Source organism: Anguilla rostrata, chromosome 11 (genome assembly GCF_018555375.3).
Source record: "Anguilla rostrata isolate EN2019 chromosome 11, ASM1855537v3, whole genome shotgun sequence".
Lineage (NCBI taxonomy): Eukaryota > Metazoa > Chordata > Actinopteri > Anguilliformes > Anguillidae > Anguilla > Anguilla rostrata.
The window spans coordinates 32874251-32893383 of record NC_057943.1 but is presented as its reverse complement, the minus strand read 5'-3'; the positions used below and the strand labels follow the sequence as shown (position 1 = coordinate 32893383).

Genomic DNA, 19133 nt, shown 5'->3' with positions numbered 1-19133 from the left:
TAGCATTAATCACGTCCGAGACCCTGCAAACCACACAGCCTGGTATCTGTCAGTTCAACAATGGGCTACATTCCACTGTAAAACGGCTTCAAGAAAAACAAAGCCTTCGAGACACGGGCTGCCTCTCTCTTTCTCGCTCTCTCTCTCATATTCAGATTACGGGGACATTGAACACACTGAAATGTACTGTAATCGAATGCAATAAAGCTCATATAATGAACAATCAACATTTCTGACAACAAAAGGGACATAACAAGACAAGAAATACTGTATGCTGTCTCTCTCTCCCTCTCTCTAAATAAGGCAGTCCCTATCGGAGTTCCTGGAATTATGACCAAACTCCTGAACGCTGCATCCCAGCAGTACACATCCTCGGACGGCAACAGGGCGCATTCCTGACCGCACATACTTTTCCCTTCTATGGGCAAATCCAAGCGGTGGGCCAGCTCCAGTTAGAGTAGCCTCACACCCCATTGGCTGAGAGGTAGACGGGGGCGGGGAAAACAGAGCTCCGGCTCTTCCAAACTAACTTTTCAGATGACAGCGAGTCTTGGAAGCGAACGGAGACGAAGGCGTGGCGGTCCTGGTCCAGAAATCTCCCGAAAGCTACAGTAAGGTGAGTCTGATGAACTCTTTTTATTGTTGCGTTGTTATTTATTGAGCTTTCGAAGTTCTGGCTATCTACGGTATGAATTGATGATCACGGTCTGGAGAAAAATCGGTTTGACATTTGGTACCTATTACAATGGGAAAACGGAAATACAACTTCCATTGGGACGTGTTATTAGGGCTTAAGTGTGTGTGTGTGTATACAGTGCAGTCCATAAGTATCTGGACAGCGACACAATTTTTGTTGTTTTGGCTCTGTACTCCAGCTCATTAAATTTAAAATGAAACTAAGTATGAGGTTAAATTGCATACTGTGAACCATGTTGGGGGAGCAAAATGGGACAACTGGCTGCACAGCTGTTTCTTGACCAGTTGAGGGATCGTGCACAAGAAAGCTAACAAAAGGTCTACAGTTTATTCTTGGTGTGGAATTTGCATTTGGAGTTTTTTGCTGCTGCTCTCAACATGAGGACCAAAGAAGTGTGTCAATGCCAGTAAAGCAGGCCACCAGGGGTGGAAAAATCATAATTAATAGATCAGTGACATATCCCAAACATTGGTCAAGTCAAAAGCAACTGTTTGATGCATTGTTAGGAAGCAGGAATGGACTGGTAAACTCAACAATAGCAAGCAACCTGGTAGAACACAGAAGACCACTGTAGTGGATGCCCAGAAAATACTTGTAATTGTGAAGGAACAATGTCAAACAGATCAAGAATGCTCTCCGGGATGTAGGCGTAGATGTGTTAAGACACTAAAATTAAGTGAAGAGGAAATTGTAGAGAAAGAAAGAAACTGCTCATGATCCAAAGCACCCCCCTCCCCCCTCCCCAAATCTGTGAAACATGGTGGAGGTAGTGTTATGGCATGGGCATGTACAGTGTCGTAAAAAAGTATTTTCCCCTTCTTGATTTCCTCTATTATAGCATATTTGTCACACTGAGCGGTTTAAGATCTTTAGACAAAATGTGATATTAGACAAAGGCGCTGAGTAATCACAAAACACATTAAAATGATTATTTATATACACCATTATTTATATAACAAAGCATACCTCATTAACCAGCTAGAGATCTTGTCGAGCTGCTAATTAGTAGAATCAGGAGTGCCAGATTAGGGTTGAAATGAAAGCCTACAGGATGGTAGAGGTTGGGCAGGCCTGACTCACGGACTGCACTGTACGTACACGTGCATGTATACCCACACAGACACATACACAGTCTTGTTAATATAAAGCATTTGTTATTTTCGTCTAAGACACCATCTTGTCTTATCCCAAAAGTTAATGGTGGTCAATTTCAGACAGCCTACAGTATGAATTAAAATCCTGAGTACTTTGGCTGTCCTAGGACCACAGGGGATGCATCCACCCCACCAGGCACAAGATTACTCAGTATCTCCCAGGATAGCACAAGGACCGAGCCTTTGAGATTGCAAAAATTAGGTCATGTAACAGAAATAATCTTCTATCCTGAATTTAATCTCACAGGATAAAAAAAAAAAAAACAATAGAAGTGACATTTTGCCAAAGCGTTAAGGACTGTTGATCCTTTGGATGAGGTCACGGTTCATTGGGGGGGAAGGGTGGGTTAGCTGACCTGGGTGTTTGCGTTCCAGTTCCTTCCCTTGCTAGCTGGGCCAACCCAGATCCCGGGGATCAGACAGCCGACAGTGTGCCAACAGCACCCAGCAGCTCTGCCTCTTATACCCCTGCAGCCTGAGAGAAAAACAACAGTGACCAATCTGGTGCACGCCCATAAACACCAGGCAACCGACTCGCCATTACACATAGATCAAGATCACTGGCAGAAGATCAACGGATTCAACTATTTCTGCCAGCCTTGCCTTTGCCTTAAAAATCTCTCTCAGCAGAATTTAAGCATACTATTGCAGGGTTCTGATCACAAAGAAACAGCGAGACACCTGTTGTGCTGTTTTAATGACAAACGATGCACAGCTGGATTGAATGCCAGGCAGGCATGATGAGTCCCGGGTTCCAGACACAGCACTTCTGCCCACAGTGGAGGGAGCACACTGCTTGGGCGGTTTGTGATGACGGCAGACAGGGTACAGGCATCACCACCAAGGGATGCAGGAGAGAAAGTGAAAGGGGGCGGAGAATCATGGGTGATGTCATGGTGTGGCGGTGTGGTCACCAAGCATGCTGCTCAGATGAGGTAAGGACGGAGGGCAGAGATGGGAAAGGGAGCCTCCATTGGCCTTTGCCCTCGTCAGTCACAGCTTATCTTCAGCTGGTAGAGACACTGAGGGGTTGAGGTCAGAGCTCTTTGCAGGCCAGTCAAGTTCTTCCACACTGTTCTCAACAAAACCATTTCTATATGAACCTTGCTGTGTTCCTGGGGGCATTGTTATGCTGAAACAGGAAAGGGCCTTCCCCAAACTGTTGGGGAAGCACATAATCATCTAGAATGTCATGTATGTTGTAGCATTAAGATTTGCCTTCACTGGAACCAAGATGCCTGGCCCAAAGCATGAAAAACAGCCCCAGACCAAGGGGTAACCAGATACTTTTGGTCATATAGTGTATGAGTATTTAAGTGAATAGTGTGTACTCTTACGATCGGTTGCCAACCTGTATTCCTGCCTCTTGCCCAATGCACGCTGGGATAGGTTCCAGCATCGCGGCCCTGGCCAAGAATAAGCTGGTATAGATAATAGCTGGCCTCTCTGTTAGCTTAAATAAGTCTGTCCATTCTCCTCTGATTTCTCTCATTAACAAGGTGTTTTCACTCACAGGACTGTTGCACGTTGGGTGTTTTTTGTGCTTGTTGTGCTGTATTGCAAATTAATTACATTAGAGGTAAAGTTGTTTTGATCAAATGAAAGACTGAGGTTAATCAATGGACTCTTAATTAGATTTCTGGACACATGTTTAACTTACAATGCTAGTTTGGCTTGTTATCATTTGCTTTGAATTTTTCCAAATCAGTGGTAAAAAAAAAAAACTGTTTCTAGTATCCTGTGGGTTTTCATTTAAACCCTAATTTGGCACACTTGATTCTACTAATTAGCAGCTCAACAAGAACTCTAGCTGTTGAATGGGGTATGCTTTCTTAGGGTACCATTAAGAGTGAAAACCTACGGGGTGGTAGATCTCCAGGAACAGGGTTGGTTCCCACAACAAGCACAAAAAACACCCAATGTGCAGCAGTCCTGTGAGTGAAAACACCTTGTTAGTTTTAATGGTCAGGTGTCCACACTTTCACCAATTAGGAGCCTATTAATTCACCTCAGTCTTCTGTAAAAAAATATTTACTTTATTTGCAATGTAGCACAATAAGCACTATAAACAATGGAACTTTATTATATTCTAATTGAGAAGACTTAACAGCTTGTTAAATGTCTGGGATTGCAATTGTGGTTGGAACAAAAACCAGCATACACAGATGCCCCCGGACTGAGTTTGGGAACCACTTCTCTAGGGCAGAGGTGGGCAACAAGGGCTATATCTGTTTCTAGTATTCATTCCAAATTATGGCCTTAATTACTAAATTAGCCCTGACATGTATGCCTTCTGAGATTTTAGCAACATTTCTTGATAAGCACATGAAAGACTGTTCTTGTGTCCCTATATGAAAAGTTTTACTGTGATCTTATCTACAAGCAAACCATTGTTGGAGTATACAGCTAATTGGCTCATCTAGCCAAGGTAATTGGTGGAAACAAAAACCTACTCACACACCGGCCCTCTGGGACCAGAATTGTCCTCCCCTGCTCCATAGACCGTAGTGCCTGAAAATCCCAGGAGAGCAGCCATTTCTGGAAACTGGAATCACCACATCTGGCACCAACAATCATACCACGGTCAAATTAGCTTAGAGTATGTGTCTTGCCCATTGTAATGTTTGGTCTAAACAACTAAATACCTTCATCAAATGTGCAAGCTTCATATATATGGAGTTGCAGCCACGTGCTTTGCTGTTTGGAGGAGCAGGCTACTTGTGTTAACAAGCAGGTGTACGTCATAAGGTTAGCTCCTCAGTCTCTGCGGAGGACACAAAGTAGTTTTTTGCCCTCCTTGACACTCTTTCTTGAAGGACTGTTAGTGTTGGAATAAGCCCTCTTGCTTCTGTTGAGCTGTTTATTGTAGTCCCTGGTTGAGAAGGACAATTTGAGCGATCAAATTCTGAGTCCACATCTCAGGCGCCCCTCTCTGCAGCACTTGTCCCTAACCGTTCGGATCTGACCCCCCCCACCCCAGACTCCATCCAGCCACCACCATGTCCAGCAAACGGGCAAAGGGGAAGACCACCAAGAAGAGGCCTCAGAGGGCCACTTCCAATGTCTTCGCCATGTTCGACCAATCGCAGATCCAGGAGTTCAAGGAGGCCTTCAACATGATCGACCAGAATCGCGATGGCTTCATTGACAAAGAGGATCTCCATGACATGCTGGCCTCTCTGGGTGAGGAGGGGGGAAGGGGGGTGGGGCGGGTGGGCAGTGGCTGGTGGTGGTGACAAGGTTCTCATTCTGAAACAGACCTGACAGGAGGCTAAAATATGAAACCTCCCTGCTTAGCAACCTATCAGAAATGTAAGAATAAATAAGATATACTATTCCTAAAAGTATGAAATAATGATCAGTGAAATCAAGTTCAGCTATTAAAAGGAAAAGGTCTTCTGGAAACTCAGTAAAAATGTACACACATAATATACAGTATATACACATACTTTACAAATAGACACACACACACACTTTTCACATGTATGATTTTTGCCACTACTTTTTCAGTAGAGACATAGGATATCTGACTCCATACTTTGACAATAACTGAAGAACTGGCATTCCATGCCTGTGAACACAGCATAGACCCTGGATCTTCCAACGTGGCCTATAGGAAGGAATGCAGGGGTTGTGTAGTTTCCACTGTGACCTATGATCGCTTGGCGAATCAAGGCCTTGTCACTAGAGGAGCAGGACCGTAGGCAAATCAACCAGGGCCTTTCACCGCAACGGTGATGGTGATGGTCTCTGCTGTCCCTCCCCAGGTAAGAACCCGTCGGACGAGTACCTGGAGGGGATGATGAATGAAGCTCCAGGCCCCATAAACTTCACCATGTTCCTCACCATGTTTGGGGAGAGGCTCAACGGCACTGACCCCGAGGATGTCATCCGCAACGCCTTCGCCTGCTTCGACGAGGAGGGAACTGGTATGGGAAGGGACTTCGATTAGTGTTGAGTTTTCGAATGTACATTTTTGGCACGTTGAGTGCCACAAACATTGTAAAACAATGTTGAGGTCCGTTGTATTAGGGTGAACTACAATGGATATCTAGAAAAGTTGCCAAATTTCAGCAAAGCTATCTGGATGGCATTCTGTGTAGGAAAAAATATGGCTTTATTTAATTTTTGGTTGAACTACCTTTAATACTTATATTTCATATATTCTTTTTTAAAGGAAGGATTCTTGCTGAAACAGTGAATTGTGGGGGGGAGAACATTAAGGGGGCACAACAGCTGTGCCCCCCACTTCAGATGTGAACCTGTATTCTCCTGACCAGACCGTGCTGATGGATTTTGTTAAAGACAGCTTACACATTTCTACTTTTTACATTTTAAAATTCAAAAGTATTTCTGTTCAGTTAATATATTTATGCCAGTAGATAGAACTTCAAAAGTTTATCCAGAGGGCAATGTGACATGAAAAAAAAAAATTATACTCAAAAATCAGGCACATAATGTAAAAGTCCTTTTGATCATCCTAACCAAACCAAACCTTTCCAGCTTGCTCCAGAAAACATTATTACCATCTCAATCCCATGATTCCATAAAATGTTAAAGGATATTAAAAGAGGTTAGGAGAAGGTTCCCGAGTGCTCCTGTGGATGAGTAAAAGGTGTGCTGGTGTGCTCCGCCCCCAGGCTTCATCCATGAGGACCACCTACGAGAGCTTCTGACCACCATGGGCGACCGATTCACCGACGAGGACGTGGACGAGCTCTTCCGGGAGGCGCCCATCGACAAGAAGGGAAACTTCAACTACGCCGAGTTCACCCGCATCCTCAAACATGGTGCCAAAGACAAGGACGACATGTAGAGGACCCCCCCCTCCTCCCCACCACCACCACCACCACCACCACCACCCCTCCCACCCCAAAATGTTAACATAACAGCACATAATGGTGACCACTGCAAAAGAACAGCAGGTGGAGACTCAGCTCATTAACTATGCCTGGATCTCTACCCTTCTATAGCCATTCCTGAGCACGTTAGACAGTGATTAAAGTGAGATGAAACGGCCGCACTGTCTAAACACTGAAGAATGTATTTAAAGGCTTACAAACCTAAGCTATGCTAGCTCTATGGTATGAGCAAAGTTAAGAGAGAGAGCGATGCATATTGGACCCAAAAACTCAAAAGACAGAAATGTTTCCTCAACTAGCAAAAGCTGACACATCGGACTCCAACACTTACCAACACTCGCCAGGTCAGTATTAGGTCCAAACAAAATGGTTCTGTTCTTTAAGAGAACGGAGGTCACTAGCAATGGCCATATTTATCACAAGGAGACAAAGGATGACGAGGCTGGGAGTATCTCCTAAGCATTTGTATTTAAAAAACAAGGTTAGTTTCACTTCATAGATGCAGCTAGCAAGTTTATCATCAAGTCATTTTCAGAAAATTATGAAGTCACTACATTTTTAATGGAAGAAATTCTGTCCTGAGTGTGTAAAAATATTCTGGAAATGCAGCTAGAAAATTTTAGACTGACTCTAGTAAACAGTAAAAAGGAATCACTGTGATTTTGAAGATGGCTATTACCAACTTCAACAAATTTTTTAAATGAAGTAATATTTTCATCTGTAGTTCGCGACTTTTGTACTCCTCATATTATGCAGGCTATCTGGGTTAAATTGAATATGTTAATCAACATGGTGTATGTTCTGTGTTTGCATGACGTTTCATCAATCTCAAATGTATAAGAATCCCCAGGATCCACTAGGGTCATAGAGTGAAAGTATTTGGCATGAAATGCAACATGTTTTAATTTGTTAAAGGTACCATATCTTAGAAATCCGTTTGTACCTAGTTCTGGTAAAATATGAACTTGGCTGAACTTCACTTTTTAAATGTTTTTAATGTACTGCAATATTTTTCCCTTAAAAAACCTTATCAACATGTTTGTTAGACTTCGCAGAATAATTAAAATAGCTGAAAAATAGTATAATGGGGACCATTAAGATTGTTTAGTTTTTTTTTTACCATCCCCCATGACTTCTTAGTGTGAAATTTCCAGTGCTGTTTGTTGGCTAATTTTGACCCGGGACATTATTTGGACCCGCCGATTCCAGACGACAGAATATGAATGTTTACAGTGGACCTGCCTCATTCCAAATGCTCAGCATGGAACACTTTTCACTCTGCATTTTATCAACGTTGTCAACCTTTGCATTCTGTATAATAAAAACCCAATTCATTTAAAGTTAAATGGTATCTTTCCTTTTTTTCCATTTTTTTTTTTACATTGTTTTAATGACTACAGACAGGTTCTCCTCTACCTCTACCTGCCAGGCAGAATTGATGCCTCCCTGATTTTAGCTGTGATCAGCACCTGCTAAATGAATGGCTTGGAAGCGCACTGAGTTCATACTGTCGCTCGCCATGTAATTTACACAAACAAACCGCTGCCATCATTTTTCTTTGCTGCAGTAAAAATGATTGTGTTTGCTTGGTTCTGGGTGGTTGCCTTGAGACCTGGCTATTTGAAAATTACTAGGGGGAGGGGGGGAGGTGGTCTCAAGGTGGATTCTAATCTCTGCCACCAAACCAACTCCCCACTCACCTTCCCATGCTAAAGGACCTCACAAAATCATCAACTGCATTCTTATTAGCATCTCATGTACGCCATTTTTTTTTTTTTAAAGTTATATTTTTTTTAACCCTTTTGAGCAAACCATCAATTATCTATTTAAATAATGTGATGTTGAAAGGGATGCGTGTTGTGTGCACATTCAGACTACACCCAGCCGCCAAACAACAATCAAGTTTTAAAAAGCAGAATTATGAAAACGGACCTTTTATTCTCTGAAACTCTTGTACAAATCACATTGAATGTTAAGGCTACAAATATTGCACACTATCCAACAGTTTATCTGAAGAGAGAGGATGCTTTCCTCTTGATCTCAGATAAGGCACTATTGCCAATCCACTTACTAACCCATGCTAAGATGACATAGCATATAAAACATCTTTAGAATGCATTTCTTCATTTAAAATATGCTACACTAACCCATTTGTACAAAGGTACAAGCTTCTGACTTGGACCCAGGAACAAAGCATGCATTTCAATCTGGCTTCTTTTTTTTGGTACATCCATTCATTCTTTCATTTCAGAATAAGATAGCTGCTACAAAGTATTTTTTCTGACGCAAAAGAAACGAAACCAAATCTAAATGAATGTCATCACAGCACGTAGTACAAACACACAGGGTCTTGGAGGATAACATGCAGTCTAGCGGTCACAGAACACTGACTGGTCCACTTTTTCCCGTGTGTGCAATGCCTGAAGGCCCGAAACGCCCTGGCGACAAGCAAAGGAAAAGCTTCCTATCTCTACCTGAAGGACAACAAACAACACGTTTACATTCAAACTAAAAAAAAGTGGGGAACGCCAGAGACCCCAGCGGCGCCGAAAAGCGCAGCGTTTCTGCATGAGGATTCAAACTGACATCTTGTACTCTGGAAGGGTGGTAGGTCGCGGTTTTACAGTTTTTAAGACTTACTGGATGATTTCGAGACAATCGTTCGTTCTGTTAGTATTTAACGCGAGGCAGAAAAGGCAAAGAATTATTTTCCTGAAAAATTTTCACGTCGTCTGTGCCGGTTCACAGCCGAGATTACTGATGTAAAATCCGGTGCGTAAATTGCAATATCTGGAACAAGTATCCAAAGCTACCATTGTTTCATTGAAACTACTGCCGTCTAGGAACAGTGGATGATAGAAAAAAAATCGCAACATCGCCGGGTATGGTTATTTTGTGACCAGTTAATTTTCTTTTAATGTAAAAACATAGCCATTTTCTACAAGGCGAGCGCCAAATGCAAATTTAGACGGTTGATTAAAACATCGACATTACCAGAGCCACAACCTGAAAAAATCCTTTTAAAACAGGAATTCGATTTCTCAACAAAATTGAGGGAGATTGATGAAACAACACGAACACACACGAAGACACTAATTAATGCAAATCAAAAAATAAAATGGTTACGGTCTAACAATGTAGGCCACCTCAAAATATTCACCATACAAATAAAGCGATCGCAAGGGTAGCGCGCAAACACGTTCAAAAGTAGAGCTAAGAACTCTGGAGATGCATATTTTGCGCATGTTGACGGGACCTCCAGACAGTGGATGAGAATTTCTCTGACCTACAGCAGAGATCTGGCTCCTTCAACCTGCAATGCGTACTGTCGATAGGTCTGAATAACGGATAGAAGCCATTAATTCGGCTTTGGGAGTTCATCTACAGCTGAAATTGTGAACACAAACAGTAATAATTACATTCTGTACTACTCAGTTAAGTCGCAAAACGGAGTTACACCCGAGAGCCTGAATAACAATGATTTTCCCCCGCCAGATCAATTTTTAAAGTGCATATGTGGATACAAAACGAAGCTGAAATGACTGCTCCTGCAAATGGGAGGAAAGAACACTCTGAGTGGTATTTCACCCCAGAAGAGAGTGGATGTAGCTCAGATTGCAGTTCCATCTCCGGATAAAAAAAACATACATTACATTCAACTTTTCGTGGCACAACAGTTGAGAGACTTCAATGCGTGTCTGTATGTGCCAGTTTGAGAATATGAGAATACTGTCCAGCAGGAAAAGGCCCAGTAGCGCCGAACCGTCGAAAAGGCAAAGATTGTGCATTTCTCAAACAGTTTCCCCTCTAGCCCTGTATGGCCTCGCAAAGCCTGAAAGTTTTCATGACGCGCCAGGACACCGCGAGAATGGGTTGTGGCCGTTGTGCTGCCTTAAAATGGTCTCGACATCTAATGTAGTAATAAAATAAAATGTCTTACAAAAAAAACCTTCAAAATAAAAAAGGCTTGTGTAAGCACAGGTAAACACATGCCCATTATAGATTCTACCCTGGTAACTGGGCCAATCTTTCCATCTCAAGAAAGCAAGATACAAGACCCCTTAACTCCTATATCAGTGAGGAGTTTGGTTCTAGACTGAAACAGAAAAGCTCATAGATGTGGCACATCCACACAGACCAATGCAGATGTAACATTTACAAAATGACCACTTGGCTAAAGGCGTTTCCCACAAGTCATAGCGCCTACATTCATTTCTCAGTACCCCCCCATCCCAATCCGGCTAGTTGACAGCCTCTTGCACAGCGAGCACAGAGTGAGGGGGGGCCCAAACACAAGGGGCGGGGCTTGGCTGTGGGGTGGGCGGGGACTCCCTGCACGCGACAGCCCACACGCTGGGCTCGTAGGCACTCAGGCCGTGGGATAGGCCCGTGACCTCCGACTTCCTCGTGTCGCTCAGGACTGTCGCCGTAGAAACGGCCAGCAGGCGGGGGGCCTGGGGGTCAAGCCCCGTGACCGTGGAGGCATCCGAAGCAGCGCCGCCCGGGGTGTCCGAGACCCCCTTTTGGAGGGGTCCCCCTCCGACCCTCTTCTGGAGGTCCAGCTCGGCCGCTCTCTGCATGGCCGCCTCCACCAGCAGCCGCAGGTCGCTGAAGTCCTGGGGGCGGAGCTCGGGGGGCGTGGGCGGCGGGGTGTTGTACAGACCCCCCGCGGGGCTGACGCCGCACGCAGCGGGGGGCGGGGCTTCTACGGGGCCGGGCCGCGTGTCCGTCGGGGGTGGGGCCAAACAGGTGGCGCCGGTCAGGATGGCGGTAGCGGTGCTGCCCAGCATGCTGAGGTCCAGTGTGGGGGCGGGGCAAATGACGGAGGGCCGGAGGTGAGGGAGGGGGACAGGAGAGGGGGCGGGCTCCGGTGACCCGGGACTCCCTCCCCCGGACAGGCGGGCGTCGCCCTTCCCTGCCCGTCTGGAGATGGTGAACTGGTTTGGATCCTTCCCATCCTTCCGTAAGAGATCGGGGAGCAGACGCCTCCGAGCGTTTATGAACCAGTTACAAATCTGGAAGAGCAGATTAACCGTTACTGACCTGAATATGAGTATACAGCATTCCTAATACTGAATTATCGTCAGATTAACCGTTACTGACCTGAATCTGAGCATACAGCATTCCTAATACTGAATTACCATCAGATTAACCGTTACTGACCTGAATATGAGTATACAGCATTCCTAATACTGAATTATCGTCAGATTAACCGTCACTGACCTGAATCTGAGCATACAGCATTCCTAATACTGAATTGATCATGTTTTATGATCATCATTAAGAATATTTTTAAATTATTGTATTATTGTTTGTATTATTATTAATATATTAATATTTCAATATGTATAATAATATTTCACTTGTATAGCACAAACATCTTTATAAGCAGAAACAACAGCAAAACATCAGAGAAAAAATTAAAGAAAGAATACAACTAAGTTAGGTGGAAAAAGTAAAATGAAAATGTCATGTAAATGTCAAAAATGTAAATGTCTAAGAACTAAAATTTACAAAATGTACAAATAAAAACACAGAATCGGCCTACAAAAAGTGATGACGATAATAATAATAATGCCAAATATGTAAAACTGTGCCTCCTCCCGGCAGTGGTTCACACAGTAAAACAGCAAGGCTTTCAGACAGCTGGCAGTAATCAAACTGCGGAGCTGGACAAAACTGACGCTTCGCCTTCGTAATACACGCACAGCCGACTACACGCTGGACCTTATTCGCTACCTGCTCGTGTGCGCTTTGAAAGCACGGAGAGAGGACCGCTGAGCACACCCTTGCAGCCGCGACACTACCGCGTCTCGCGGGGGTACAGGGTGACGCGCGTGCGCGTTGGGGAAGCTGTCATTACAGCAGTACGAAGCGTGTCAGCTCCAGAAGACGTGGCACGGACGGTAACGATCTTGTGCAAAAATGCATTGGGTTCTGCTGCCACTGAACAAACTCCAGCCAAGGCAAATGCATGCTTATAAAACAAATAAAACACAATCCACTACAAAGGAAATGGCTGGGGTTATGCTAGGTGCTCAGCCATGTGGAAACCGTCAACAAAGGGCTTCATCCTTTTGATCTGAGCTGTGATGGTTTACCATTCATAAATTTGACTTTGCTGTTTATTCAGACTGACACACTGAAGCAATTCAACCCCAGAAGTGAACTATGAGCAAACCATAAAATAGTTAGTTTGAAGCTGCTAGCACAAAGCTTAGACTTATGTGAAAAAGTCAACTGTATCAGAAAAAGTTTAGCTGTCATGGTCACCAGTAGAATTATTTGCAAAAGACTTGATCAAAGATGACATGCTCTGTACTACATTTCCCATTATGCCATGTGTGAGAGGTAGCCTACTGCTGCCATTTGAAAACCCCCAGGAGAGAGTTTGATTCCAGCATAAACAGATAGACAAATCACCTGCAGCACAGAGAGGCCGGTCTGGCCTGACAGGCTCAGTTTCTCCTGTTCGGACGGATAGGCGTTGAAGCGATGCTGGTACAGCCAGCTCCGCAGCACCTGCACGGCCTCCTTCGGCAGGTTTCCACGGCGACGGCGCTTCCCGGCGCCTCCGGACAGGTCCAGCGGGAAGCCGCTGCTAGCGTCATCTTCGCAAGCATCGCTGTCTGACATCACCGAGAGCTCGCGCTCCTCCTCCCTGACTGAAGCACATAATGACAGAGGGGTGGATTTAAGTGGACCGTCAAAGCCTCGACGGACACACTGCGTCATTCAAGCTTTTGTTCCCGATTACATTACGACGGTGAAGACATTCGTGCATATTAAGGAAACATGTTTTCCCCTTCCCTTACAGCCTATAAAAAGTATTTTAGTTTCATGGTCGTGCACTGGATATTTGTACCAACAAGCGAATATTGCTTGCATTTTACGCACGTGATACATATTATAAAATTAGGTTTAATCAAACTTTCATCGTCACTATTAGAATAATTTACACAAAGTGTGCGGACCAGCGGGATTTAGAGAGATTGTATACTGAAACAGTGGGATTCATAAATGCGACTGACTGAACGATTATGATCTTAATCCACTTTTACTTTACATAAAACAAAGAACCCCTTGACACCGCTTAATTCAAGCGTTGCATACACATTAAACTTGATTGCTTATTCAGGAACTCCCGTATACAGCAGGAGCTCAGAAAGCCTTATGTAATCGTCTGACTTTTTTTTCCTTTTCGCCCCATGTCGTCGGAGTTGCTCTCTGTCGGCCAGTCCCGATGACATATTCAAGTTGTTGGGTTTTAACTGATCGCGGGGCTCTTGACTGATGCTCGTAAATGACAAAATGATGTCGAGTGCCTTCCTTTGTGTTACAATTAAGCAAGCGCTTTCCCACTTACACGAGGTACAAAAGTAATATTCCACACTAGACGTGCGCTCTTTCTCATTGGGTCATGCGTGTATAACACCACTTATTCAAGAAAAGCAACGTGATGTTACAGGAAGAGAGTTTGACTGGATTGGCCCAAAGAGACGCGGCCACCACCTACACTTCACATTTCGTGTCAGGTTTAAATGAGACATGATATACGGTCTTCTCCTCAGGCCAGAACATGGGACACATTCCTGACAACGCCGAAACACAAAGAATCACCGCCTGTGTGGAAGGAGGGAAGTGTGCATGTCTCGCGCGAAGATGAGTACAGGTTCTTGTTGCACCGGGGGGCGGGGGGGACACTCAACTGTTACCTCAGTCTACCAGCGTCCATCTGCGTGGGAGCGCTAACGCTACAATCAAGCCGTCTGACACACCAGGATGAGAGGGTGAAATATGCTGTACGTCATGCAGAGTTTAAATAAACATACAAATATTAGCTGGGTAACTCGCAAGCTATTTTATCAGCCAGTATACCAATAGCTGGCTTCTCGTGTAACACGCAAACAGACTGATGACCAAAAGAACAATGTTTGCACCAATAAAAGTTGCTAAACAATGCTAGTCGACGCACAAATGAATGTGCGATGTGCAAAATATACACATGAAGCTCTAACGATAAGTAGCTAGTCAAGCCAATCAACAATAACGAAGCATTTGTACGTTATACCAAACTTCCATCTGGTCTTCACAGTTTGTCGATTGGGAGGAATTTTATGAGCCCCTCTCTTTGGTATGGTAGGTACATAGCTAGTAGCCTATATTTAGCAATCTAGTCAGTTTGATAGTCTAGCCGTTCTGCTGCAATCAATCGAGCTCGTGAGCTTGATTGCTATCCTTTACAGCATTCGCCGTTTTAACTAAATAAATCCGCGATTCATGCAGCTGTGTTTTATAGAATGGTCCATCAAGCAGATGTATTCTCGCTTGCTCCGCCAAATGGACACCATGCTTTCTGAGAACAGTCCCTCCAAATTCAAACACAAACACGCTGCATATTCCTGCGACAAAACGCCGTATTTCATCTTATATCAATACCCCAACACGCTCGTCAAGGCCATGAAATTAGTACAAAATACGTCAAAAAAAACACTGAAAGCCAGTATACCTGTAACCTACCTCTCTTTAAAGCGGTCATTCTTCGTGATGGTAGCTAGCCAGCTAGCTTGATGGGTTTTGTTTGCTGGCTGTGATTTTTTGTGAAGTTCCTTGCGAAATGCGTGCCTCTCCACAGCTCTTTCAAGGCTGTACCGATATCCCACGCTTTCCCCACAACTGCCTCGGTTTCTTTCAGTACATTTCGTTTTGAGACGCACAGCCTTTCCAAACAGGCTAAACTGTTTTTTTTTTTCTTAAAGTGAATTTCTATTGTCAGGCATTAAACCTATTCGTCTCGTCTACCTGCAGACAGACAGCGGCACCATCTAATTTCTCTGTTTGCAAATGTGACAGCCTGCCCAAAGCCAAGAACATCCCTCCTCCAAAGCGAGCCCGATCCAATCACAGGACTGACATGGATCTCGACATCCACTTTTCACCACGGAGTGACAGACCGTCAAACTACCAGGCTAATTTAAATGTCAAGATGGCCCTTATTTGACCGAAGCAGTTACCTTATCCAGACAATAGCCTACAATCCTGTTATGTTTGTTGTCTCGTTTATTCATTGAAATCTCAGTATGGATGTGTCCATTCAATACTACATAGGCTACTTTTAGTGCGGTCTCCGTTTTGTCCATTCACCATATTTCCCCAGTATTATGGATAACTATCCTACAACTTACACAGGGTAGGCTATTGGGATGGCAGGTATGCCATCCCGCCAAGTTACGCCTTGGCGGGGGCATGCCCCATATTGTATTTACGGTAATGATCATATACACGCTGACATATGCAAAGTAAAAACCAGAACTGTCGCGCCTGCTACAGGCTGCTGTTTGACGATATTTACTCTCATTATATCTTATGAGGGATGAGGTGATGCACAGCGATAATATATTTTATATTTTGAGCTGAAAATACTGAGGTGAAAAAAGAGACCGCGGCCTGTAATCAGATTACTCGTAACAAACATACGAGTAATTAACACCTCAGCGTTGAAGCAAAGTCGCGGAATGGCCACATTCGCACCTTTTCACATGTTAAGACTTCCTCTGGGACAGGCCTGATTGACGTTGCTTTATCTCTAGCGATGGCCTGTTAATGTTGAGAATCATTTGAATTTGAAACGAATCTATTCATGTCCTCTTAGATGGACGCCGACCCCTTAGAGAAAGCTTTTAGCCAAGTTGTTTTTGTGTGGAATGGGAAGTAGGATGGAGGCGGTCCTGTTCTGCGCTTAACGTCGATAGTTCAGGATGCCAAATCTGTTAGTCATTAAAATACAAGGTTCTACCGTAGGCTACATACACATAAGATACCTCTGCCATTTGCAGTTGAAGTTAACGGACAGGATTACATTTGCTGCTGCATTCACTGGTTATGTTTCAGCGAACATGGAGTCTGAACTAAGTCAAACTTCAACCACTATCACAGTGAAATTTAGTATGTAGAAAAATAGTGTCTAACAAATATGAATATATTTGACTAACATTTTGCAGGTTCAAAAGTTTAATGTCATTATAACTGTATGTATCTATGCAAGTATGAGAAAGTACTTGCCCACTTCCTGATTTCCTCTATTGTTGCATATTTGTCACACTGAATGGTTTCAGACCTTTACACAAAATGTAATATTAGACAAAGGGAAACCGAGTAAACACATGTATTTAATTATTGTTTCATTTATTTAATGAAAAAGTGATCAAACACCCATATCACCCATGTAAAAAAGTAATGGGCACATTAGTTACTCAATTAACCAGTCAACCAAATTGAATTGATAATTAGATTTGGCTGGCTGCAGCGTCTTGATTGCAGCTCCGTTAAATCTAAACCTCACTTATATTGAACCTTACCACCTTCAGGGTGAAGTAGTCACCACAAAGGTTCTTCTATGCCCCGATCAAAGGAAATTCCAGAAGAGATGAGAAAAAAAATGTTGAAATATGTCAGTCTGGAAAGGGTTACAAAGCCATTTCTAAGGCTCTGGGAGTTCTCAGAACCGCAGTGAGATCCACTATCTCCAAATAGACAACATTTGGAACAGTGGAATCTTCCCAGGCCTGCCAAAATTTCTCCAGGGGTTCAGCAACAACTCATCCAGGAAGTGACCAAAGATATCAGAAGAACATCCAAAGAACTGCAGGCCTCTCTAGCTTCAGCTGAAGTCAGTGTCCAAAATAAGAAAGAGACTGGGCAAAAATGTGATTCATGCGAGAGTAGCAAGGCAGAAACCACTGCAAACCAAGAGAAACATCAATGCCTGACTTGAATTTGTAAAAAAAAAAAAAGCACCTGGATGACCCCCCAAGCCTTTTGGGATAATCTTCTATGGACAGATTAATCTCTGGAACTTTCTGGGTAACATGGGCCCCGTTATGTCTGGTGTAAAGCAAATACAGTATTTCACAGCAAGAACATCATACCAACAGTCAAACATGGTGATGGTAGTGTTATGGTGTGGGGATGCTTTGCTGCTTCGAGACTTAGATGAATTGCTGTTATTCAAGGAATCATGAATTCTGCTCTGTACCAGAAAATTATTAAGAAGAATGTCAGTCATCTGTCTGTGAATTGAAGCTGAAGCGTGATTCAAGTATGCAGCAAGACAATGATCCAAAGCACAAAAGCACATCTACATCTGAATGGCTGAAAAGAAACAAAATTTAAGTCGAACCCAATAGAGATGATGTGGCAGGACCTGAAGCAAATATTTTGTCTGAATTAAAGCTGTTCTGCAAAGAAGTGTGTGCTAAAATTCCTCCACAGTGATGTAAATGACTGATATCAAATAATAAGACGCGTTTGGCAGCAGTTAATGGTGCAACCAGGTATTAAGTTTAAGGGTCGCAATTACTTTTTCAAATGGGGGTTTGATAACTTTTTTCATTAAATAATGTTTTTTTATGTAATTAAAAATGTTTTGTGTTTACTCAGGTTGCCTTTGTCTAATATTTAATTTTGTCTAAAGATCTGAAAATACTTTTTTTCTTCTTGATTTGGCTCTGCTCCACAGTTTTAGATTTGTAATCAAACCATTCACATGCAATTGAAGTGCACATTCAGTTTTTATCTAAGGCTATTTTTTATACACTTTGGTTTCACCATGTAGAAATGACAGTACTTTATATATATGCCCCCCCCCCCCCCCAATAAGGCTGGCACATATCCTTCATTGATATTGACCCACTAATTCCCATGTTGTTCCCATTTTAACCCTTTTTTTCATTAAAGGGTTAAAATGATCTTTGTGTCTTATCTGTCAAAATGAGTATGGCTGAAACTGACATTTTGAATCCCTCCCGATAGGTAGGAGATACTGCCTTAATGAAATTTGAATAAAAACATGAAGAAATTCCTGTGATTTTTGTGAGCTGCCAGTAGGTTTTTACGTTTTGATTGGTACATAAAAATGAATTTGACATAAAGTAATGCAATGCCCATGTGACACCCAAACGCACCTGATGACAGAGAAACAGACATCCCACCATTCGTCTGAAAGGCAGTTCAGTCGTACGTTCACAGATACCATTGAGCTGAAAATAAAACCACTCATTTAATTGTTACTCATTTTATTTATTATTTTCATACCAAAAAAGATAAACCCCCTAACATATAGTGTCTAACTAGTATAGCATTATAGATAGTGAATAAACCTTAGTCTGTAAAACATGTGCTTCATTTGTAAAATAATGTTTGCCGGTAATATTAATAATGTCATTTTTACACTTTTTGTTTGTTTTCCTGTTGTTACAGTAACTCCTGCGTAAAGTCTGGTTGCCTTGTCAACAGAGACAGAGAGAGGGAAGGCAGTTGGGGGGGAGGAGGGCGGGTGTTTCTCCATCTGATGCTCAGGATAGCGGAAGAGCCAAAATGTGGGGCAACAAGGAACTACTGCATAGAGTACCTACATCCATC

At 43.2% G+C, this 19133-nt stretch overlaps 2 protein-coding genes across 2 annotated transcripts; one reads left to right on the top strand and one right to left on the bottom strand.

Moving 5' to 3' along the window:
• The first annotated feature begins 469 nt into the window (after nt 1-469).
• On the top strand, nt 470-8053 carry LOC135234640 (myosin regulatory light polypeptide 9). The gene is made up of 4 exons (XM_064299457.1): nt 470-616; nt 4832-5034; nt 5619-5780; nt 6492-8053. Exons 2-4 carry the CDS (start codon nt 4851-4853, stop codon nt 6665-6667), a joined length of 522 nt encoding a protein of 173 aa, XP_064155527.1. The 5' UTR covers nt 470-616; nt 4832-4850; the 3' UTR covers nt 6668-8053.
• Nucleotides 8054-8631: 578 nt separating this feature from the next.
• On the bottom strand, nt 8632-15627 carry LOC135234639 (homeobox protein TGIF2-like). Its single transcript, XM_064299456.1, has 3 exons — nt 15234-15627; nt 13137-13378; nt 8632-11728 (listed from the first exon to the last, which is right to left on the bottom strand). The coding sequence occupies exons 1-3, from the start codon at nt 15250-15252 to the stop codon at nt 10955-10957; spliced, it is 1035 nt and encodes a 344-aa protein (XP_064155526.1). The 5' UTR covers nt 15253-15627; the 3' UTR covers nt 8632-10954.
• Between the last annotated feature and the right edge of the window lie 3506 nt (nt 15628-19133).